We start from the raw sequence: 24,608 nt of genomic DNA, 5'->3' as shown, positions 1-24,608 counted from the left end.
AGAAAGCATTATTCAGTTCTAAAGTATAGGCTTCTTTTTAAGGAATTTTGACATTTTCAAACAGATTTTGAGATTCTGTACCAAAATGCTGTTGACTTTTCAGCCATCTCAATAGATGACTTCCTGAGATCAGTGAAGCTCATGAATATTCTAAACAGCAACAAATATATAAAATCTAGTACACTTCTGCCATTCAGTGAATGCAACTTGTAAGCATTCACAGATGCTGTTCCTTAACAAGGCTTTTGTAAGGCTTCACTGCTGTCAACAACACATCAGATGTGATACTGCTAGCTGCCAAAACAATGTATTAAGTGTCCTTCCATCTTCAGCAAAGTTTAATTGTAAACATCTCATTAATTTCTCTTGAATTAGAATTCCTGTGTGAGGTTTATTCTGACGTGAGAAAAAGTTTGAGCAGCTTTTTACCTTCACAAAAACAGCCTTCAATAAAAGTAAAATTTCTTTCCTTCCAGACTGCATTCTGGAAGGTTTGTTTTAATGTTATATTTGTTAAAAAAAAATTGAAAAATAAGATGTTGTAAAAGCCATGAACATGCCTAAGTCTTTTGTACAGAAATATTAATTAAAACCTTCTGTTTGTTTACACATTTTTCCTTTTTTAAATCTACCAACTTCCTAGTTAATCATAAACCAGCTTTAATACAGTGACAGATTGCCATCAATGTTAAAGGTATACACCTTTCAGCTTCCACAAGTGCTAGAAGCAGTGGAGCTCAACTGGTAAGTTATCCTGGTGGTGTTCCATAGTATGTGCAGACACTGGATGGTTATTGCTATCCACGAAGAACAGTACTGCAGAATGTATCTTCCTGCATATGTGCTTTTGGGTGAAAAAGTCTTTTTCAGTTCAGTTCAAATACAGCTTCTGCAGTAGTCTTGTTTTGTTGGCGATTCTTTAGACACTCTTCCTTCCCTTCTGAAGACAACCTAAAGCATTGTGTCCTGTACTTGTAAAGTGAGCCTTTGTTATTGTGTAAACTTGCAAGCGCACTTTTTTTTTTCTGTCTTAATGGGTGGACCTGTGCATTTCACTAATGGTGTGCAGTCCTGGGGTTGACTAGGACGGTCTTTTAAAGACATTGGTACCATGGCTTGGCTTTTTCATCAGCCCTTCTTTCCAGATTATGTGTTGGAAACGTGTTTGAGTGCTTACATTTCTTCTGCAGGGATGGATTAGGATATTGCAAGTTTCCCTGATGGAGGCAGAGCTGTGGGATGTGTGGGTCACAACTAATGCTTACTAGAACACCTTGTATTAATTATGCTATTATTAATAGCAACAGTTTGATTCCTTGAATGCAGTCTTTTTTTTTAGGAAGCTGTTGAGGACTGTAGTGTGTCCTCAGATAGAGTCTTGGGGTTCTGGGTTCCTTAATCTTCCTGGATTCCATAGGACCACCAATCTTGAGTTTACCGGTTCTTGTGAGGCTTCCAAGCTCTATCAGCCTCTACTTCTCCAGCTTTCTGTTTGCTGGTGGCTACATCCTCAACTACACATAAGTTTACAGACTGTATAGTCCATTCATGCAAACTTGCATGGAAGGGATTTTTGTGACAGGCATTTGCCTGTTTCCTAAATAATAAACAACATTCTGGGAACTGAAAAGATAGTTTGTATTTGAAGGCTATACAATGTTTCAGAAACACTAACAGTTCCTAATTGTAAACTATGCTGCCTCCCCAGAAACCCTGACAGCACTGGAATTTAAGAGTACTGAGGAGTTTTCAGATTGATTCAGGTGTTTGAAGCATGTTTCTTTTATCTGGGCAAGCCAAAAGACTGTTTGCTGTGCACAAATGTGACTGCATCCAGTTTGAGAAGGAATTGTATTTTAAAATACAGCAAACACTTCAAGTGCAGAATAAATCTAAGGATCTCTTTCCAGAGGAAGAGTGTGAAGTCAGGTAGTTAGCACTGCACTAAAGCATCTTTCAATAAAAGTGCTCCATATTCTGTTCACTCTGAGGTCAGCTTGTAAGCTTCCTGAGAAATAACCTTATGGACTACTGAGCTTTTAATCCCTTTGTGTTGCAAGTTTCTGGAAAGTAACTTTCCAATATTTGAAATAAATACACTTCTTTAATTTTCTAAGCACTCATACATAGCATGCTCTGTGGGAGCTTCTGATTGGAGTCAAATAGTACAGCTGAGTATCTATACAAATGGTTGCTAATATGGTCTTGTGATGGTTGGCTTTCTAAGAAGTAAGAGCAATGCAGTCATCTGCTTTTTTCAGTGTAATTGCTTTAGGCACTGGTAAAGGTTATCTGCTAAGCTAAAGCTGTGTGATTGTTCCCTGGTTTTCTAGTCCGTGTTATAAAAGTTGAAGGTGTGAAGATTGCAGAGAATGTTAGTAGAAGTAATATTTCACCATTTCTTTTTTAAATCTCCAAGTTACAGTGTTTTTCAGCTATTTTCCTTTCAGTACCAAAATAGGTTGGTAAGATGTTAAAACAAACCCCAAACAAAAATCTGAGAGCCATCTCATGCTGCTATCTTACATTTAAGAGAGTGCCTGGTATTACTAAATAAGGCTCTGATATTGCATAAAGTAGCTTTCAGAGGTAAAGCTGAGTGTTTAAAACCAAATATAAGCATCAAAGCATCTGTAATGAAAGATGCTCCATTTCAAGTTAATTATTTTCAAGTCAAAGATAAAGCTAAGGTAGCACACCATGCATTTGCTGAGCAGTAAATATCTGCAGTTCACCCCAGTGGTAAACTGCATTTAGAGAAGTGTAAGTGGGCACAATATAATTTGTTTATATGCTTATAATAAACAAAAAGAAAACCCTCCTCTCTTTTCAGAAACTTTTTCACTAAAAGGACAAAGGAACTCAAACCTGCTGTCCAAAGCGCTCCTGGTTGGAAGTTGTTTGGAAAAGTCCCACCCAGGGAAAACCTTCCGAAAGATTCCAAAATTATTCAGCAGGTGAGTAAACATCACAGAACTCTAGGTATGAAACTTTTAAAAATAACACATAGATATTGTGTTTCTCTGCTGTTATCTCCACATGGTTATACAACCATAGAGTGCTCTGAGAAGACTCTTTTGGGGCTTTATTTAAAGAATAGTAGTTACGAAGCAGTCTCAGTTTTATCAAGTACACTCTTCCAGTACATCTCAGTGCTTATAAAAAGGTGATATGTGATCAGAAAACATTGAAGCAGTTTTTGTCAAGACATCAGAACTTGTGTTAACTTCCTGTAACATTTTGTCTTACTGTCTTATTTAACCAGCACACTTATTTAATATGATATGCCACAGTCTAACTGATTTTTCCATAGTTGTTATTTCCTGGAAGGCTTCCTGTGTGGATAACTTGGGACAAATTGCTTAGAATTCTGAAACATGTCATCTTCTTTAAATGAAAGTTTTAATTTTTCTCGAGGTATTTTGTTCCAGAATAATACTGTAAATTGAACTTGGTTTGGAGCTACTGGGGTAATCCAGAAAGGTACCTCTGATTTTCTTCCTCTGACACAAAGTTGCACTTCCATATAATTGTTCTTGTGGAGTTTATTTGTTAACTTTAAAGGTGAGCAATTGATAATGTAGTAGTTACTTAATATTAACATACAAACCTGAAATGGAAAGATTTGTTGACATATGAAATGTGAATGTCCCATGTGCTTGTTAAAACAGTAACTCCAGTCTCTTGAGAGCTGCTTTCTGTCTCCTTTCTTAAATTCCATATAAGCTGATGTGTTTGGCAGGTGCAAATGGCTGTGAATGAAGCAGTGTTCAGTCATCTTCTAGAAAGAGCTTTGTGGCAAAAAGGGTCTTTTGGGAGTAACTAAAGTGAAAAACTGGGGGTTCTTTTTGAAGGACTTCGGTGTAATGGGATTTGTCACTCAATAAAATGTTGTAGGAGAATGATTACATCAAGTGCAATCTTGGGGGCTGAAACTAGATGAACTTTAAAGGTCCCTTCCAAACTAAACCATCCTGTGATTTAAACTGACTGCTTTTTTAACATTTTCAAATACAATTTTCTTATATAAATGGTTTTCCTTTTTGGATGGGAGAGAGGGCCTGTGTTCTTTGTTTAGTTGCAGATGAATGTTGTTGGCATTGTGCTATGAAAATGCTGTGGTAAAAATCTGGATGTCTTTCTCATCCTAAGAAATGGAGAATCCACACAGTGCTACCAATCATCTGCTCACTGTTTTCTAGTAATGAAGACATTTGTTCTGGAAACTGTGTTATAATCATAGAATGGTTTGGGTTGGAAGGGACCTTGAAGGTCATTTAGTTCCACCCTCCCTGCCATGGGCAGATTGCTCAAAGCTGTATCCAACCTGATGTTGGAGACTCCCAGGGATGGGGCATCCCCACCTTACCTGGACAACCTTTTGAAGATAATAATCTGAAAAAATAGTCCTATTTTCTTGTTCTGTTGTCCCTCAGTGATTGTGCTTTGTAGTGTTCCCATTTTTTTTAATTTCTCTGAAGTGGTAGAAAAGAAATGTATTACAACAATATATTATCTTTAAACATGATTGAGTTGGCCCTAGCCATGGTCACGTGGTTTGTGTTATAATGTTTGCCAGATTAAAGTCACCATTGGATTTACATATTTTTGAGTAAGGTAATAGCTAGCATTTTTAGCTTTCTATTTGGCTAAAGCATGCATGGGTTTTAGAGAAAACCTCATGAGCTAAGATAGACAGTTATCAAAGGGGGATCCAGACTGACAGTACACTCTGCACACAGTTAGATATACAATACCCAAGGCAATTTGATCTTTAATGGAGAAGTGGCTCTAATATCTCCATATTTATCATATGTCAAATGGCTTGCATGTCTGCGTAAAATTTATGATATAGCTCTTTGTGCATATGCCTTTGAAGAAAAGCCAATAGTTTCTTTTCTCAAAAAAAATGTTCGAATTTGCTAAACTGGTGATGGGTTAGAATGGATATAGGTACACTTGGTTATCAGTGGCAAATAGCATCTTCACTTTCAAATGTCTGTCTGAAGCCTCTAGACCAATTCCTCACTATGCAGGAGATGTGAGTGAAAAAAATATAGGCAAGAATTCAGTAATAAGGCCTTCAAGAAGTTGATATAAATACGATTGAAGCTTAATATGTTTTATTCATAAGTAATTCTGTGAACCTGGCAGATTACTTCATAACCTACATGGAGAGTCTCTGCAAACTTGCACTTTGACTTTCTAAATTGAAATGGAGGGATCAAATGTGATCTGAAACACAAACCCTGCATTTTTCTCCCATTTTTTTTAGCCATCTGTGGTCAGAATCATGGCTACTTACTGTTAACCAGCTTTGGTAAAATGAGCTTTAGGTGTAAGACTGCAAGTAGAAGGGGCTAAAGCTGTAGGAAAGCTGCCTGTGAGGGAGTTTATGGTAGTTTATTATTAGCAACAAATCTTGCTGTTTCTGAGCATTATTCTCAGTGATTGAACACAGTTCTCTCGCTTTACTGATGCCAGTGGCCGGCCTTGAGAGGGTGCAAATAAACCCTTGATTAAGGAAACTCAGTAATGAGTCAGCGAGAAAAATGAACTCACAACAGGAAAAACTTTGTAATTAATAGGAGGAGGAAGTCTTCTGAATAAGAATAATACTTAAAGGACTTTCCTATTAGTAAAAGAGAGAAAAATTGCAGCATTGTACATTTATAGGCAAAAGGTTGGTAGAGCTCAGGCGTCCCCTTTCCATCCTGTCTGATGGAAACCTCCTTTATCTTTGTTATGGTAAGGGTGATGTAGTAAATTGATAATTACATTTAAATGAATGCTTGTGGCTCCTAGTCACTGTCTATCAACTAGACACTGCTATGTATGCCTCCCCAGAGAAGTCAGGTAGTGATTCCAATATCTTGAATAACCTCCAAGAAAATCTGGAAACTTAATTTGGGATACTGTTTCAGACATTTTTCAGACGGCAATGCTAGCCAGCTCTGCCTTCAGAGACTGTCTAATGAATATTACTGTAAATAACTTCTTTGCCATCTTCTTAGCATATGTAGAAGAGGATAAATATTTTTGTGGTACAGCAGCCTGGGGGGCTTGCCTGCCTGGGGAACAGCAGAGTCCCTCACAGCTGTGCTGCCATCAGCCTGCTCTGGGCGAGGTGCGCTCGCTCGAACTGGGTCAGAGGTTGAAAGTTCTTGGCAGCTGCATCTCCCTTCTTGCAGCTGCTGGCACGCTCATCTCTCCTTGGATTTAGAGCTGCCCAAGCAGGATGTGATCGAGGCCAACTCTTTTGCTGGACATCTCTCTCCTCTGGGCTTCCTTCCTTCACTGTTTTTTAAAAAGGGAAAACAGCAACTCCCCAGGACTGCAAATGTCAAATGCATTTGATGCTTTTAGGAAGTGTGCCTTTTTTCATGAGTTGCAGCTAATAAAACTGGCTATTAGAAGAAGTATGTGGTCATTAATGATCAGGTTAGTAAATCCTTTTCAGTCTGTACAGAAATCTGCTTTAAATTAGACTGCTAAAATATTTTAGTGCAGAAGCATTTAAAGCAAAAACAGATTTGTGGGCTGATATATAACATTTTGGAATGTATTGACTACAGTCCAAGTTCTCTTTAAAAATGCAAGCTCAATTTCAGTTTTTGTTCTTATGGTTAAAGAAAAGAACTCTTAATCTATGTTCAAAATTATTCTGAATATCAAGTCACTGAATTTAGCTTTTTTTTAATTAAAGCAGTCTTGCATATACTTTTTATTAATTTGTTTAAAATGATATGGTTGTTTTTTTCTAATATGCTTGAATTAAACTCATAATTTGCGAATACACATTGCAAAATAAAAAAACAATGAAATGTACACCAAACTCATTTTATCAGCAGTTTTAACAATGCTGCTCTCAATGGCAGCCTTCAATGAGGTGGAAAAAGAGGCTTCTTTTCTATTTAAATCTGACGCACCATGAAAAGCTTGCAGTGATTTAGAAATGATTGCTTATTCAGAAGTGAAACCATCTTTTCCAAAATCTGTCACCTTGTGTACAAACTGGAAGGTTTTAATTTTAGACAGTCCATTAAATACTAACTTTTGATTAGGTCACTGTTGTACAGCTAACCTCTGAAAATGTGTTGGGGTGGCTCTGAAGTCTTTTAAAAAAAGAAGTACTAAAGGGCTAAAAAACTCAGTGTCTTCACTTGCATATTTTTCCAGTGTTGTTATCTCCGGTCTGAAATTTATTGGAGAAATTGCAGTCACAGATTGGGCAGAATTCCCTTGGTCTCCCAGGGACAAGGGTTTTCAGAGGCTTCTCTTCAGAGGAGCAGATGCGTTTTGAATGGGTTTTCATACGACTCAAACCTTCCAACTTGCAATATTAACTCTTCCCTCCAGTTTTGGTTGTTGCAGTCTAAAAGTGTGTGAAGCTCTTAATGCTTACAAAAATGTGTATGGTGTGTTTGTAAACAAACCTGAGGACTGTGAGGAGTTGTACAGTGCTAGGTGCTTTTTCATAGGAGCGGTTTCTAAGCAGATTGTTATTTAGAGGTCATGTTGGCTCACTTTCCACTACTACTGGAGAAAAGAGAAAGGCGAGACTTCTGCCTGTTTACCAGATATAGGGCTGAAGTACATTGGTAACATGCCTTGAAATGAGAATGGACAATAAAATTTATTTGTTTGTTTGTTTATTTATGGTGTATTGGGTCTTGAAAGGAACTTGTAACACCTGAATAACAATTTGCGCTACTAGCAGCAGTGACAAGGCTGTGATGGTTCTCTTTGTAGATGCTGTAGCAGTTCAGATTCTCAAGAAATGTACCACATAGTTCCAGAATCACATGTATAGTCAGTAAAATACCTGTTTTAGAGGTAAACCAAAGACATTTCCCAGTGTTCTAGATTTTTGCAACGTTTATCTTGTCCGCAAAGTGGAAGAGAAAGCAGTAGAACCTCTCAGAGTGACAAATGCTTTCTTTTGTTTTGCATAAAGGACATAAAATACAATTCAGCTGCTACTGCCAGAGCTTACCCAGCTGCTTTGACAAGGAAAACTCAAGGAGAAGTTTTTATTCTGTCAGTGCTATGCTGGTGGCACAAATGCATCCTTAGGGGAGTACCTTACAGTGGGGATGGGACCAGTGTTTTGAAAATAGCAGAGGTGTTGACTCTGCTGATGTGAATTCTTCTGATTGCTGTTATTTAAAAACAAAGTCTTTGAGGACAACTACTAAGGGTATTAAAGCAAAATTCTTTTTCCTAATGCTTGAAAAAGAAAACATAAGCATTGTATATATTTTCATTTCTGTTCTTGGAAGTTTGGAGTAAACAAAGAATATAAATTGAAGTAATAAAAATGATAAAACTTCTTTTACTTTGATCTGGTGGGACATGATGTTTTGGGTCTTTCTGTCATCTGGATTCTCTCTTTGATGGGATTCCTCACCCTCCATTGGGCCTTTGGACTTCTTTAGCAAAGCATGATGTATTGGGGTTTTTTCCCTCTCTTAAAGAGGTGAGCATCTGCAGGTTAAGCAGACATGGTGCTGAGCTTGAGGTGCTGACATAGGAAAATCATCACCTTGCCAGACTGTATCAAATTCCAGAAGGATAAAGAACTTAGCAAAAAGATTTAGATGATAGATCTGCTGTCTTACATGGAATTTTTTTTTTTTTAAGTTGAGGGGGTTTGTTTTTTAATGTAAACCTTATCCTTCTGAGGCTGGTATGATACTTCAATACTGAAAAGGAAAAAATAGCACGTCAAGGGATAAGAAAGCCTTTAAATTACTTTTCAATTATTCTGGGGTATGCATGGTACAGGTAACTGCAGATATGTCTGAAGTCACGATACAAAGCTTGTTTTCCTTCATCTAGGTGCTGTAATTTAGTGCCTTAAAGCAATGGCTGGGTTTGTCACCTCCCCTGCATCCTATTTTTAAGCTTTACTTTTCTTACCATTAGGAAACCATCTTTGACTTGTGAATGGAAGTGTGCAGACCTGTGGTTGTACAGGGTCTCCTCTAGCTGGCATGCTTTTACTTGATTGCCTTTCTGCGATGTGCTGTGAGGGGTTTCATTGGTGCTTAGAATCTTATGTTTAATTTAGGTGATTGTTTCTCAAAGCCTTACAAGTGCATCTCAGTTCTCAATGGTTCACCAGTAACATTTAGGTGTAGTCCACTTTTGGACTTTCAGTTTAGAAATACTGATTATAACATGGCAGGAGGAAGAAGGGACAATGTTTTGTTTCTGCTTTTTAACAGCGTGCCTTCCAAGACTGGTGTTTAAGTCTAACTTTTATGAGTCATGTGTACTAGGGGGAGACAGTGATGTCTTAGGGAATGCCTTTTGTCCTATGCCTGAGAAGTGCCATGGCAAAAGATCTCCCTTTGGGCAAAAGTGCTGATTACTGAGAATATAAACATCAATTAAACTAGAAAGATAAGCCAATCAATGTCTGTAGACAACTTGCACAAATGAGCAGTTTTTGTATGTGTGTCTATATATTTTGAGGGCCAGAGAAGGAGGAACAGACACATCTATATTTCTTCAAACATAGAAGATAAATACTCTACGTGTGACTTTAAATTTTGGCTTGCATGTTGCTATATTGTAATGGTCTTTTCCTTCATTTATTCACTAAGGCTTTGCTTCTGTTTTTCTCATTAGGATGACAGTTCTGGCAGTCTTGCGTCAATATCTGCTCTCAGTCTGTTAAACACAGGGGTATGAAATTTAATATATACTCTTTTAGTTGTATTCAATGCCATGCATGGGACTGTGTAGCACTCATTAAAATAGAAAAAACATCACATTTTCACAGTAGCATGAGTATTTTATGGCACTAACCATCAACTCATTAAATACCATTAGTAAAATAAACAAACTTCACACATGAATCTCACTAACAACTTAAAGTCATAGATTATTATTGTTTATTGTTTATATTGCATGTTGCTGAATAGTAGGAAATAGGTAATGACAGAGCTTGATAGTAACTTACTTTCTGTGTTTGCTGTGCCTTGTTGCTTTACGGTAAAAGTTGTTAAAAGGCTTCATTTCTAATATTTTTGAACAGCTTATTATATTTGAGTCTTTTTTCTGTCACTGAGTTACACAAGCCATTAGCAGTGGCACTTCAGAGCTCCAGATGCTTTTAATCACTTACTTCCAGTATGAAATTGGAAACCTAGAAAAGTGTAGCTATTGAAACTTTTGTTATGTTGTGTCATCTATCTGCTGTGACTATCCTTCTGAAATTGCTCCCATGCACTGGTCTGTTACTTTGTGAGCTTTTTTATTGAAACACGCAGTCTGTTAAAGGGGAATAGTACCTGTTGGCTCTTTAGTTTTGTGAAACTGTTGCTGTAGGCTTTGTGAAACAAAGCAGTGATGTAACTGCTAGTTGGTTTGGATGCAAATAGTTACATGGTGGGCCACTCTCAGTTCTGTCCTTGTTGGGCCCAAAGCCTGTGGCTTCTTGTGTACAAAAGAGGATGAAATTTGATGCACCTTGTTAAATATCCAACTGAGGAAAAAATAAAGTATTGAAGATGTATGGCATTACTTTGGAAGGTTGACCTAGAAACTCTTAAGTGTCAGTTTGGTTGATCCCTTGTACTATGTGAAAATTGTGTTTTCCTCCATCAATATAGGTTCTTCCTATTTCACCTGCAAATTAGGCAAGAATACACTGTTTTGCCTGTCCTGATAGCATCTGGAATAGTTCTGGGAAAATGCCTAGTTTGACTCAGAATTTTTCAGTGACATCTACTCTTGCTATAAACACTTCTTTGTTTATGATCACCTTGCAGCCACTGCTAGCCTTAGATTTTAACATTTAACTCAGAGGCAGCACACATGATGTTGTAGGATTATGCATTAGCAGAAATTCTTCTTACATGGATGCCCTCCTGTGTGATTCTGTTAATACTTCCATTCTTGAATGATCAACCCTGACTCAGAGAATCACAGAATATGCTGTGTTGGAAGGGACCCACAAGGATCATTGACTCCATCTCTTAGCCCTGCACAGGACCATCCCCCAGAGTCATACCATGTGCCTGAGAGAATCAAGTAGTAGATTCAAAAGAAGGGATACAGTTTTTCTGATGATTTTCTGATCTGATTAGCTGTACAACATCATGAAAATAATCATATGGATGGTTTATAGACCCATCTGCTCCGGAGTCACGTGTGTGTAGAGGAGAGACCATTAGCACAATATATGGTAATCTGCATTCTGTTTCCTCAACAGAATTCAGGGTTGATTGAATAAAACCTCTTTTAGTATCAGACTTAGAATTTTGGAGAAGACAGCACATTAGAAGAAACTGTCACACACAGGATGCATGTTTTGTTTAATTGGAGTATTAGTATGCTTTGATACCTACTTTAAATAGAGGCAGTCCTTAAGATAGGGGAAACTAATTCAGTCTTGGCTATCAGATCACTTTCTCCTCCAGCTTGCCTAAAACATAATTGGATCTGTGGTATTTTAGCTGCATAATTGGTACTGTGAGGACTTCTGCAATCCTTGTAATCCAAGGCTTTTAGCACTCATTTCCAGGAGTTCAGCTTTTGTTGTTGGATCATAGATCAAAACCTGTATGAGCAAGATTCATGTTAAATCTTATGGTTGGTATTTACTCCTTTACAGCTGTATAGTTTGGGCACTGTAGATGAAAGTTTGTCTTCTAAGACTGAATCACCATGTTCACATTTAGTTAAATACTTTATCCCCACAAGCATACCCTACTTAAGATCAACTAATGCTTCTGGAATGCTGCAATGCAGCTGGTTTTCCTTTTTGTAAGGGCGTTAAGGATTGGAAGAAGGAGCTATGGGGAAGTACACACTTACACAGAGCAATCCAGTAGTGTTTAGAGATATCTAAAATAACTCTCAGTGGTCTGACTGTCTCAGATGGTTCTTCAGAGAAAGGATGAAAGAAACTTCTGGTTTGTATGTTTTCCATGTAGATAGCAAAAAGGTGCAGGCAATAGACCTCTGCAGGTTTATTATTTTTCATTTATTTAGAACACCAGAAAGGTGTTTTGGTGTTCTTTGCTGTAGTGTTGTTTGTGTGTGGTTTTGGTTTGTGGGGTTTTTTTTTAGAAGATACTGTTTGGGATATCTCTGTCTTCTTAAGCACAAAGACAAAAAGACATTTTTTCCCAGCTCCAGTTACCTGCTACCTGCCTGTAGGTTAATAGGCTTATCTGTATTTCTGTGGGAATAAATACCAGAAATGCAAGTCCCTCCACATACTGAAGCACTCTTAAATATATTGTCATGGTGTTTTGCAGGAAAAACATGCTTTTAACCTGTTAATAGATTAATTATTGGCTTAGAGGATGAGAAGGTGCAGTTCCAGCCTTAATAAGGAGATAACTATTTTTGCTTTCCATTAAAGCTGAAATTTGTCTCCGCTTTGGGATTGTGAAATGTTCTGGAACTTTCAATAAATACCTGATATCTTGTAATGTTTTTTAACAACCTTCTCTAAGCTTGTGAAAACCATACATGTGACACTTCCAAAATTATTTTTTTATATATGCAGGTCTTTCATAGTCTTGAATCTTAGCTGTCAATTGTTCTGCCTTGTGGCACGTGCCCTGCATGTCAAAGACATTTGACTTTAAATTGTATTTTTACCTTGTTACAGGAAAAGTGTTAACTCACATCTGTTGAAGTGAAATTTTATGTCAGCTCAAGCTTTTTGTCCCGCACCAAGAATTTTAGATTCTGATACAAATGTAGAGTTAAGAATATTGGATATTTTACATCTAAGCATGCAAGTATCCAGAAAAAAAAGGGATATTTTAGTTGCATAAGTTCTCTATGTGTCTGATGGTTCTGGGATCTAATCTTCAAACAAATTTCCGAGCGCACAGGCTTCTTGAGGAAGAAGCATCTTCCAGTGGGAAGTTCTGATGCTTTGGGAATGTATTGCAATTTGGGGAATGTGCCACCATGACACCAATGAGACTGAAACTATTTTGATCTCTGCTTTGACTCTTTCTAGTAACACTTAGTTTTCCTTCTCTTCTTATGTGATCTTTTCTTACAAAGCCCAACTGTTCCTAACGTGGACTTACTTTCAGAAACACAGTTGGATGATAAGCTCTGCCTTTTGTGAAAATCTCTGAAGACTTTTTAGGTTTTTTTCTTTCTCTGTTGCTTTGGAAATAGTATATCTGTTCTTAGCACATGTAGTAGCCAGAAGCACTGGCATTATTCAAATGAATTGCTTGTATTAAAAAAGGTAAGAGTGGCTCATTTGTAATGTACAACTTGCAGTGCTCTTTTTTTTAATTATTTTTTAATTTTCATATAAATTCAACATGTAGGAATGTTGAAAAGGTTACCTTATCTCAGACCACTGAACGAACGATTTTGTGACTCCTGTTACAAAGAAGGATGTGAAAGTAAATTAGAACTTCTACCAAGAATAGGAGGGATGGCATCGTTACTGTACTGCAGCCTGGATGCTGATGTATGGTTGCTGTCACAAGATGCATTCCTAACTTACAAATGTACTGGAATATCCTGAGGTATACAGCATGGCAAGAGTGCTGATGTTTCTGTTTTCAGGTGGAATGACATATTACCTTAAGAATATGTATATTCATTCATACAGTGAGTGTTGATTTTCTGATTTTTCTTGTGCTTGTGTGAATTACAGCAGAACTCTACCAATCCTATATGCCTAGTTGTTCAAGATACTTGTTTGAATATGATGAATGGTGTTGGAATCACATTATTTTAAAGCAAAAACTGTCTTGGGAATTACCCTTCAGGAGAGGAAGTGTGTTCTAGGAAATTTGTATAACCACAGTTCTTGGCCGAAGACTTAGAAATATTGAGAATTAAGTTGTATTATTGTTGTAACTTTTAAGTCATTGTGTTTAAAAAGGACTGGGATTTTAGTGTGAATGTACGTTTAAATGATGATAGCAAATAGTTGATATCAAGGTATTTGGGCTTTCTTGAAGGTGGTAAAGCAACAGGTGTTCTCCTCTAGTTGAAAGAGTAAGTTGGCTGCTGCAGATTTTGGCCTATCTTTTAATTTTAGTCTTGAGATGAGATTAATGTGACATCATTGAGGTTATACTTTTGGGATCATTTAATGTATTATACCCAATGTGGAAGAACAGAAATTTTGTTAGAGATTGTTAGAAATGGACAGAGTGAGGAGGCTGTTGAGCAGAAAGCTCTAAGAGACCTTGGTGCCTTCTCTGGAAATCTAAGGTTGCATTGTGTGTGTTAATGGTCTTTTCACATTTAACTTTATGAACTGTGTACTGAACTTTTAACCTATATAATAGTTTTAAAGTTGTCAGCTGTGTTTCTACGATGCTGTCAATAAACACTGACTGTGTAAAGCTTTCTGTTTCTCCCTGACAGAACTAAGGTGTACATGAAGCTGTGTATTAGGTGTAAGATTCATTTGGGAGCAGTTTGAAGAGAAGACTCCTGTTTGATTGGGAAGATATGTGACCTAATTACTATTTGATAATTTTTTCTTATTTACTGAATTTACTTACAGAGTTATTAGAGCAGCAGATGTTTACAAAAGCAAGCTGCCTATAGATTAAAAAAAGCTTATAGGTTAGAGCTCACTTGTCTATTACTAAGAATAGAGCTGTGTGATCTGTGAAAATACATTACTAAAGTATCTTGAATTTGTTCTCAAAAAAGACAGTTTTTCAGCTCTTAGTATTGTATGTTTGAATTCCAACATGTGGAAGACTTGCAGAGAAACTAGTATTGAGCTTTCATGTGTAAGGAGAGTGTGAACCCACAAGTTAACTTGGTTTGGGAATAGGTTAAAAGTCTTGTCACAAGTACCCATTCAGCACATCTTAAAAGGTTAACTTGGCAGTAAGTGTTTATTTAGAGGCTAAAAAAGAGGGTATGTGAGATTTGAGGTTTTCACTTGGGTCTGTTTAGTCTTTTTTCTAAAGATGTATCATATTTCTGTTGAGTTGCTTTTGTGGTAAAAGGAGCGGTATTCTTTCTTCCTCAGAATCTTTGTGTGTATTAAACATTGTTAAATATTTCTAAGTGGATTGCATGTTTTAACCTCTGAGAAAGAAATTATGTGAAACAGACTTGTAATGACAAATATTGTTATATTGTCATTGAGTATAGTGTAGGGGGTTATGGTTATTATGAGTTTGAAGGTCTTGCTAAAGGCCTCAGAAATGTGAGGTGTACTGGATCTAAAGGGTGGCTATAATTGAGAGGAAGAAATGGAAACAGACACATGTTCTTTATTAGTTGTTTTTGTTGTTAGTGGTGGAGGTTTTTTATAGTCAACTCTACATGTTACTTAAATATACTTGTGCATTAACTAGGTTGGGAAGATTATGCAGATTTCCTAACTAACTGATCCTTGGATGCTCAGTTGTAATATTGAACTAGAATAGATCAAAGATTAAGTTGATGCAAGAAACTGTTTTGTGATTCATCTTCACTTAGCAGTCCTGGAAAGGTGCATTGTTGCTATCAGCAATTTTAACTTGTAGTATCTTGCTTGCTCCTATTAAATAATGTTAAAATATATAATATTAAATTATTTCAGTGTTAAGTATTGTATATTAGTAATATATATTAGTAATGCTTACTAATTATGAGTGAGGCTGAAAGCTGAAATTTAATTTTTATCAATAATGTTGTTTAGGAATATGAAGCACGGACAGGAAGAATGTATAAACCTCCAGCCCCCTCAGCAAGGCGTAAAAATATTGAATTTGAACCACTTTCAACTACTGCTTTGATTCTGGAGGATCGGCCAGCGTAAGTATGATTCTGCTGTGCAGCTGAATTTTAGATATACTTCTGATGAGCTAAACTTCACAAGTCTTATGTGATTGTTCTGTCTGAGATAACAGCCTAACAAATACCTCCAGAAGAACCTTTTAAGTATCTAATAGTCTATGTGAGGAGTTTTTTCTTACTGTAATAGAGCCATTAGTCTATTATGTACTGAATATCACAGCTGTCTGTGACAGTGTTGTGAGCATCTCTAAAGTCTTCAGGAACTCTCCTGATTGATTTCTTCACTGCATTCTCAGCATGCAATCCCTTCTCCCTGCTCCTCCCTTCCCCTGTTCTGGAAACTTAATTTCCTGGACCAGTTGAGAAGACTTAATGGTGGAAGTTGTCATTTCATCAAACTTGGACTTGTCTTACCACAGGAGTTTTTTAAAAAGGAAAAAAATTATTAGGTAATAGCAGGAGTGGGTAGAATTGCCTTGGAAACACAAGCAGTCCTTTCCTGCCACAAATGCTGAGTGCTCATTTTGTATCTGGCAGCTACAGTTCAGTGCGTTGTTGGTACCAAGATTGTAGCATTCACTGAAACTCTTCCTTTCCCCCATTCCAATTAAGTTTTCATGACTTAAAATTACAGCTGAAGGCAAGGAAACAGTAGATGAAAATGTAACAAATGTAACAGTACAAATAAGAATAGTAAGGAAAAATTTGCAATAAACTGGTCAGTGTTTTCAGCTATACAGTCTAGCAATTTGAAGGAAAGAGAAGGACCTGCTGACTATGAACACATGCTTGAGGAAAGCAAATGGAGCAATGCTTTGAAACTGCATCACGAAAAAGCTTGTGATGGCACTGTTAAATGTTTGCTCTATCCACTTCCAATTAGGAAATGGAAAACAGAACATATTAGTGTTGCTTTCAGTATTCTCTCTAGGGGTATATAATCTCATTCAGTGCTAAAACAGCAATATCCTGAGTGAAATTAGGGACTGCTAGGAGTATTTTTTTGTTAATGTATTATTTCTTTTACTGTATTGCAGAGAGTACGATAGGCATTGATTACTAATGCATGGATTACTGATGCTTTTCTTTACTGTCATACTATCGCAACTCACAAACTGCTCTGTTTTTACAAGTGACGCTTGTTTCAAATTGGAGTGCCATCCCAAGTGTCTAATGTGCTGCCACTATCCAATCCTTGAAAATATATTCTGCTCTCACTTTCACTGGAAATATTAATGTGTGATCTTGTCTGCTTGCATAAGAGGAGATGGAAAACTTTTAATACTAAAATGACAAAACTGCTTTTTATTTATTTTAAACCAAAGTAGACCAAATTGAGTAAGATGCTGAGAGCAAACATTGTGCTCTGATTTGTTTGGAAATGAGTCTTCTTGGTCACAAGGAAGCGTGTGTTTGGCAATTAGAGGATCACTATGCAGCCAAAAAGCACATTTTAAACTGGTGAACTTGTAGCACTGCAGCAAGCTTCCTTAGCTTTAGCTCTGACATAAATGGTGATCTACCCTTTCTTCCTTTGGGAAGCCTATCTTCTTTTGTGGGAGTTTTAAAGGGCTAGCTATAATGAATAAAAACCTTTACCTTTTATTGAAACTACACCATCATGGATTTCATATGAACAACTGGATATCATTATGCAGGTGTATTTAATAATTAAAATACACATGTGCAGAAATGCATTGGAATAAATAACTGTATGGTTTGTCAGCATTTCCCTTTTGTTACTTAATTTGGGCATCGTTCCAGATGTTAAACAAATTTAATAACCATACTTTAGGGGAAGCTCTTGGAGAAACCAAAAAACAGGAGCAGTAAACATCTGATAGTTCTATACAACTGTTACTGAAACACTGGTAGTGTGACAACAACCTCAGAGCTCACCTTAGAGAAAAGCCAAATTTAAACCTGTTCTGAAATGGTCCAGAATGTCACTTGTGTGTATTGAATTCAGGAACAACTTGTTTTCAGAAATCTTCCTGCCAAATCAGTGGAGGAGGCTTTACGTCACCGACAAGAATATGATGAGATGGTAGCAGAGGCAAAAAAACGAGGTATGTTAATAATCACTGTAATTCTTTTTAACTGGGCAGCAAAAATAAAGTAAATTCTGGCTTGTAGGTGAGTACAATACGTTAAAGAACTTTTTTCAACCTGTGTTGCTGCAGTTGCCACTAAGAGCCAAAGTATAATAAAGCTGACTGCTTAAAGATCTAGTTTCTTAGGAATTTGAGATCAATTTCAGTGTGAAGACAGACGAAAACTGGATTTTCTTCCAAACAGCTGTATCTGTGTGAACCTTCCTACTCCCACTAGATATGTTTAATTTAAAAAACAAATCTGTAGCATCTGGTACTGTGTCAATCTATGAATAGTTGTTGAAAGGACTTCTGCAGTCTTGTGCCTAGTATTCAGGGAATATACTATTTTAAGAATCTGTGCTGCGTGCTTTACTTGGGCTATTGTCAGAAATACAAGCTTCTGAACTGATTGATCCTTTATGGATCTGAGGCAGCTTTAACTTTGAAAGATGAAATAAGAAATCCAAGGTGTTCGACAATTCATTTCACTCTGCTCTTGTGGTGTGCATCTTGTAAGTTGTGATCTGTGGTCCATGTTCTTTAACAACTGCATCTTTGGAGGTGCAGCCGTGTGTAGTGTTTTCATGTGTGCCCTGGTTTATTACATTAACTGTTGCCACACACACAAAGCTTCAGTAAAAACTTAATGAAGCTGGTCAGCCATATCGGTTTACCAGGGATGGCATGTTTACGCTGTTGTGTCTAATCCATGCGTAAATAGAAAATGTCTAGTCACAGTGGTTCTTAGTGATGTCAAGATGGCACTGCTCTGTCCTGCCTTTAGCTTTTTTATTAAGAGGGATCTACAAATGATCCCTTTTTAGCAGAAGGCAGAACATTGTTCTCTTGTTCACCATTGTGACTTTTTGTCTCAGGTCTTTAGGTCCTGTTTCCAGAAAAGAAAATGTATGATCCTTTTAAGGTAGATGCTTCAGTAAAATTTGAATAATTTTAAAATAGATGTAGAATTGCACCTTTAAATAATAATTTTATCTATAAATACTGCTGATTAGTCCAAGTAATAAGGCTCAGAGAGAATGTGGTATGAAAATCATGACAGAAAGAACAGCTCTGATGATGTGCTTGCTTTTTAGTCATCCTGTGTACTGCAGAAGGGAGTTCTAGTCAGATTTTTGCTTGTTTAAATCACTGTATTTGAACAACTTAGCTGAACTTAAAATGTCCGGAGAAATACACCTACAATCCACAGAAATAGTACACACAACTGTAACTTACCCTTCATCTTTCAGACATCTAAATAATTGGATAATAGCTGAATTATTTACCTAATAATTTATATACACTAATACAGAATTATTAACATGTTATGCCTAACAGAAATTAAAGAAGCACATAAAAGGAAAAAAATAATGAGAGAGCGTTTCAAGCAAGAAGAGAATATCGCTAGTGCTATGGTGATTTGGGTCAATGAAATACTACCTAACTGGGAAGGCATGTAAGTAAAGTTCTACTCTGTAAATGAGGCAAGGGTGGCTTGTTTCTCCTCTGGAAACTGAGGACCCACATACCTTATTTTCCTTTTCCTTTCTGTGTTGTCAAGAAGTCGGTTTTTGTTGCTGTGATAGAATGTGAGGTCATTACAGAGCAACATGAAATGTGCTTTCTGGGAGCTTAATGTTTTGGGGTTTTTTAGTGGAGCTTTAGCATTAAGCAGAGATCATTGGATATTGGTTTGGTAAATGGTATGTTATTTTGCTTGTTAATTGCCCAGTGATTTTAGAAAAGATGTGCAACATGTACCTTCTTTTCTTTGCTTTGCTTTTTTCTTCTTTTTCTTCTCCCTGCTTCCCTATCTCAGGCGTGCTACCCGAAGAGTTCGAGAGCTGTGGTGGCAGGGATTACCCCCAAGTGTACGTGGGAAGGTTTGGAGTCTAGCTGTGGGAAACGAATTAAATATCACTCCTGGTATGTCTTAACAGATCACATTTTAGTTCAAAATTAAGTTGTTTGTTTTCAAAGAAAAATGTCAACTTGAGTTAAAAAAAAAAAAATCAGTGTATTTCTTTGTGAAGAAATTGTATTTTGCAAGGTTAGGAGCAGCTGTGTTTTACAATTAGACATCATAGCCTTATAAATTATGGTAGCTAGGTTCAAAACCTGCTTACAAAAACACTTCAATATTGTAAGAATTAAGGTGGGGCTTCCCCTCCAAAAAGAAATTTTTATGTTTAAAATTGAGAAATGTTAACTTTTTCTTAAGTGAAAAGGGGAATTGCTTTATTTCATCAATGAATGATTTTGATGCTTATTCACAAAAATAAAAGTCTGATTTATTCAAGGCATCATTTCCCTTTCATAATTTGCATGTTCACCATGGCAGAAAGCATAATACAGTGCACACTACTCCAGTCATTAGTAGTAACCATCTAGCAGATTCTTCCCCTGCCCCCAGTAACTTAAGATGAAACCAAGCAACCAAAACCAAGAATGCTTATTAGTGTGCTTTTGTCTTGGATGGGTGCTTTTCTTACTACTTCCTTTTTGTGATTGATTTTGTTTTGCTGTCTCACAGAACTTTATGAAATCTTCTTGTCGAGAGCTAAGGAACGATGGAAAAGCTTCAGTGAGACAAGTTCTGAGAATGACACAGAAGGTGAGCTCTCCTGAGTACTCAACGACCTCCTGTTCAATTTTGCAAACCGGGAAGTCTCACAATGCAATTGCACCATTAAGAACACTTGTTAGAAGTGCTCAAGTCATTCCCTACTTAAATGTTTGCTTTCTTATAACAAGTCAGTGAGCTAGGGGCTTAGCAGTATTTACTGTATCAATAAAAGATGCATTAAAATATTGCATGTGCTAGTTTACTTTCAAATGAATGTTCTCCTCTGAAATATTAGGACAGCCCTCATGAAAATGTTAGCTAAAACGTAAAAAGAAGAAATGATAGACTAAGTTACAGGATGTGCTCTTGCTTAGCTCTGCTTAGATGGTTCTTATGTCGGTATCCCTTTTGTTGGTATCCATGATTTTGGGAAAGAAAAAAGCATTCTCTCTTTTTGTTGTGGAACTGAGAGGTAAAGAAGGTATAACATGGCACGTTTCAGATGCCACTTGGGTTTCTTTGGCTGCCCAGATGGCCTTTCCTCCCAAATCTATTAAGATAGCACTGTTAGGGGATGTTAGCACTGTTCTGTGTATAATGGAGTTTTTTCACTGGCATATTGCTGTCTCATGTGGGTGTTCTTTCTATTAAAAGTAGTATCAATTATGTTTTTAAGGTTGGATATATCCTTGTTACAAACATTACTCCTTGTACTGTTAATAGATACTTTTTAAAATGCTGCCATGCGATAGTCTCTTCCATTACTGTTTTTGTTTGCACTTGCCATAGCCAGTCCTCAAGAACTGCCAACTTTTGACTGTAAATTATTTGGGTCTCCCATAGGCTGCGTCTCTGACTCATCTGAAGCTTGTCTTGAGACAAACCATTTATAAAAAATTCTGTGTGTACATAAATGTAAATATGCTTATCCTTAGAAAACAAGTTTGTAGTGCCCCTTGATTTGTGGGGTGGTGATTTGTTTGTTCTTTTGTTGTGGGGGTGTGGACTGTCCATGGGGGAAAGTTTAGGTAATTTGTGTATTTTGGAAAGGTAGTAGTTCTGGATGGGGATGATAGGGAGAAGGGTCCATCTTGATTGTGTCAGATATTAATACGTTCCCAGAATAAGGAGTAGGAGTAATAAAATTTTCGTCTATGGTTGAAAAGCAAGGAAACTGACTGTGCATATTAATCTTTGGTAGCAAAGTTTGAAAGACGAACTATCATAGTTTTAGGAGGACAGGAATGAAATGCTGTTTTTCAGGCTTCAGCAGAGCAGATTCTTTTTAGTCTATTCATCAAATTCTCTGATCATCTGCTTTCCAGATGGCTCTTGTCTGATTTAAGCCCTCTGAAAGATCCTTTTCCCCAAGTGCCTTCTGTCTTTTTCACCATTTTATCACTAGTATTTGTATCATGTCCCTATGTGGAGGATGGGACAGAGATAACTCAAGGGCCAGCCGAATTTCTGGAGGTTCTTGAGTGAATGCTGCATTCTTTCCTGCCATTTGAAGAATGCCATTCCTAAGGATACTGACAAATCAGAGTCAAATGAGAGTTAATGAGAGCTCAGAAGTAATGTAACTTCTGCAGATTGCAACTATGTGGTCAGTTCTGGAGATGTCTGTGAAGTTTCTCTATGTTTTAGTTACCTTCAGTAACAGTAGGACCTGAGAAATGCATGACTTAAAGTAATATGCTTGACTTTGCAGGTGAAGAAATGTTGGCTTCTTGTGATTACATGATAAATCTTTTTTCCTTCCTTCTACTGTACATAGTATATTTTAATGTTGTTGTTTTAAATGACATACCACGTGAGCTGATTAGGAATGGAAAATTTGAAAAGACAGGTTCCACTGGATCATGTTAAGATCAAGAGTAGTGCTCTCACTCTGTGCTCTTAAACAGACTCAGTAACTGAAATCTCAGCAGAATATAAGAAAGAAAACAAGATTTTAAGGACTGGATTGGGCACAGTTAAAATTCTAGTTAATGTAGGGTTAGTCTGGGCCCGAATAGACTTAAAAAAGAATAAGTAGACAGGTAGTAATTACTGATAGTTGACCTCACTTTTTGGAGTTGTTGGCATATACCAGATATCAGTGGGCAGTGTTAGCTTTTGAATTATAGCACTGTAGAAGTTACTTGGCTTTAATTTTTAGGGTGTAACTTTTTTCCTTATATGCTAAGTCTTTGTGCCTATGGCAGTTTTAGTTTTGAAGTTTGTAGAATTTATCAGTTTTAAGAAGTATTGGTTTTGCTTGCAGATGCAGGAGCATCTGTTGCTGATCGTGAGGCCAGTCTGGAGCTAATTAAGTTGGATATATCACGCACATTTCCATCCCTGTATATTTTCCAGAAGGTGAGATTCCTGTAACTTTACATATGACAACTTTAAAATTATGAATAGTTAAACAAGAAAAGAAACCTAACTGGCCAATTGAGGTATAGTTTTTAGAAGTTGTTAGGGTTTTTTGTCTTTTAAATGAGAATAAAGTAGAATCACTTAATGAAGGACTGTAAGGGTTTTTTTTTTCTGGATATATTGCATGATGAAACTACAGGCAGAAATGGGAATATTCCCAATGCTACAGAAGTCTTGATGCATTTCAATACAGTTTTTCAGGTTTGATTTTTATATAGATATAATATGTAAAATAGATTGCATTATTGAAATACAGTAACTTGTACCACTAAGAATTAAAATATCCACTCTCTCTCAAAGTGATAAACTGACCCTGGATATGTGCCAAATATCCTCATTTTCAGTTATGAAATCCATCAGTGGTAATCAGTACATAGAATTATTGGTCTGTTACTTTTAACATCTCAAAAGCATACATGGTAATGCTCAGAGTAAAAACTGGTATTATTCTAGATGTGAATAAGGCAATAATTCACCGGCTCACTTTCATCTTAAAATTCCTGCTTGTTACTTTCCTGTATGTATGAAGTGATTTTGGAAAAAAAAAAAAAATTTTTGTTTTCTCTTCTTCCTCCCCCCTTCCTCTTATTAGGGTGGTCCTTATCATGATCTCCTGCACAGTGTTTTAGGAGCATATACATGTTACAGACCAGATGTGGGATATGTAAGTATTTTTTGTAACAGCTTTATAACATGGCAAATAAGCTTAAGATGTCATGTAGTAGAGTGTATTCAATAAATAGGTTCTGTAAACTTTATGCTACTATCACTTAAAAAATAATTAAACTGAACAAACCAAATAAACCTAACATTTCTGTGAATGGTGTCAGCGTAGAGAAGCTTTTAAATAATGAACAGCAGCTTTTTTTTGTCTTCGTTTCTGGGGGTATCTAGGAAAATCTGTCACAAGCTCTAACGCTTCTGGGCTCAAAAACATTTGAAAAGTTCTAAGTCTCATCTGTGCAACAAAGCATTATTTAACACAGGGTGTGTCTTCCTTTCTAAATCAGATATGCTTGGGACTCTGCATAAATAACTAGTTGGGTTTTCATGTTCAAATGTTTTTAGGCCTGAATTCTGTCATCTGTGACCTCATTTTTGGAGGCTCTCCCATATTCTTTGCGATTATAAACTCTGCAGGTTCTGAGACTGCTTGTTCCCAGGGTGGAGTTTTAAAAGGCAAATGAGTAATTTTTCATGGATAAGCTTTCTCTTTTTCATTGGGAATACAGCTAGCCTGGATATTTCTCATCACACTTTTAATTGTTAATACAGCAGTAAATTTAACGTAATCTTATTTCCACAATTATTTATCCCAGAGAAATGGAAAGCTGCTGGATTGTTTCTGATGCGTATCAGTACTCTTCTCCCTAGCTGGTTAAAACGCTGAGTGCATTTTTTTTTTTTTTTTGAGAAGCAGCAGCATGAATGCTTAGAGATGGTGGAATAACGATCATTACAATTGAAATTGGTAAAATTATTTTTAGTATAATGAGTATTCAAATCATCACTTAACAACTACAAGAATCACACTGCTCACTTTTTATTGCAGGCTAAAGTGTTTTTGAGAGAATAATCATGGAAAAATGTAAACTTGCATTGTAGCTAACCACTTAGAAGTAATTTTATGTATGTGAACAAATACTGTTTGGCAAGTGGAGAGATGTGTATTGACTGTTCTGAAACAGAATTTTGACTCAGTTCCAACATATGTCTGGGTCTACACTGTCCCATATGTGAAGTTTTTCTCTGTGACTACTTTTCCCATA

The 24,608-nt window shown here is 36.7% G+C and overlaps 1 protein-coding gene across 2 annotated transcripts in view; it reads left to right on the top strand.

Moving 5' to 3' along the window:
* The window catches only part of TBC1D12 (TBC1 domain family member 12), a 43,349-nt gene that overhangs the window by 13,876 nt on the left and 4,865 nt on the right, over positions 1 to 24,608 (top strand). Inside the window, exons 2-10 of one of the 2 annotated variants that reach the window (XM_050305842.1) lie at positions 2,834 to 2,957; positions 9,637 to 9,693; positions 15,656 to 15,771; positions 17,740 to 17,822; positions 19,188 to 19,305; positions 19,669 to 19,775; positions 20,383 to 20,463; positions 22,682 to 22,776; positions 23,432 to 23,503. In XM_050305842.1, coding sequence (XP_050161799.1) covers positions 2,834 to 2,957; positions 9,637 to 9,693; positions 15,656 to 15,771; positions 17,740 to 17,822; positions 19,188 to 19,305; positions 19,669 to 19,775; positions 20,383 to 20,463; positions 22,682 to 22,776; positions 23,432 to 23,503 — 853 coding nt within the window. The remainder of the gene's footprint in view (positions 1 to 2,833; positions 2,958 to 9,636; positions 9,694 to 15,655; positions 15,772 to 17,739; positions 17,823 to 19,187; positions 19,306 to 19,668; positions 19,776 to 20,382; positions 20,464 to 22,681; positions 22,777 to 23,431; positions 23,504 to 24,608) is intronic. The other variant, XM_050305843.1, reaches the window with a different exon arrangement.

The sequence above is a fragment of the Myiozetetes cayanensis genome, unplaced genomic scaffold (genome assembly GCF_022539395.1).
Source record: "Myiozetetes cayanensis isolate MyiCay16 unplaced genomic scaffold, myiCay2020 scf10, whole genome shotgun sequence".
Lineage (NCBI taxonomy): Eukaryota > Metazoa > Chordata > Aves > Passeriformes > Tyrannidae > Myiozetetes > Myiozetetes cayanensis.
Note: the sequence above shows the minus strand (reverse complement) of the source record. Positions and strands in the feature narration are given on the sequence as shown.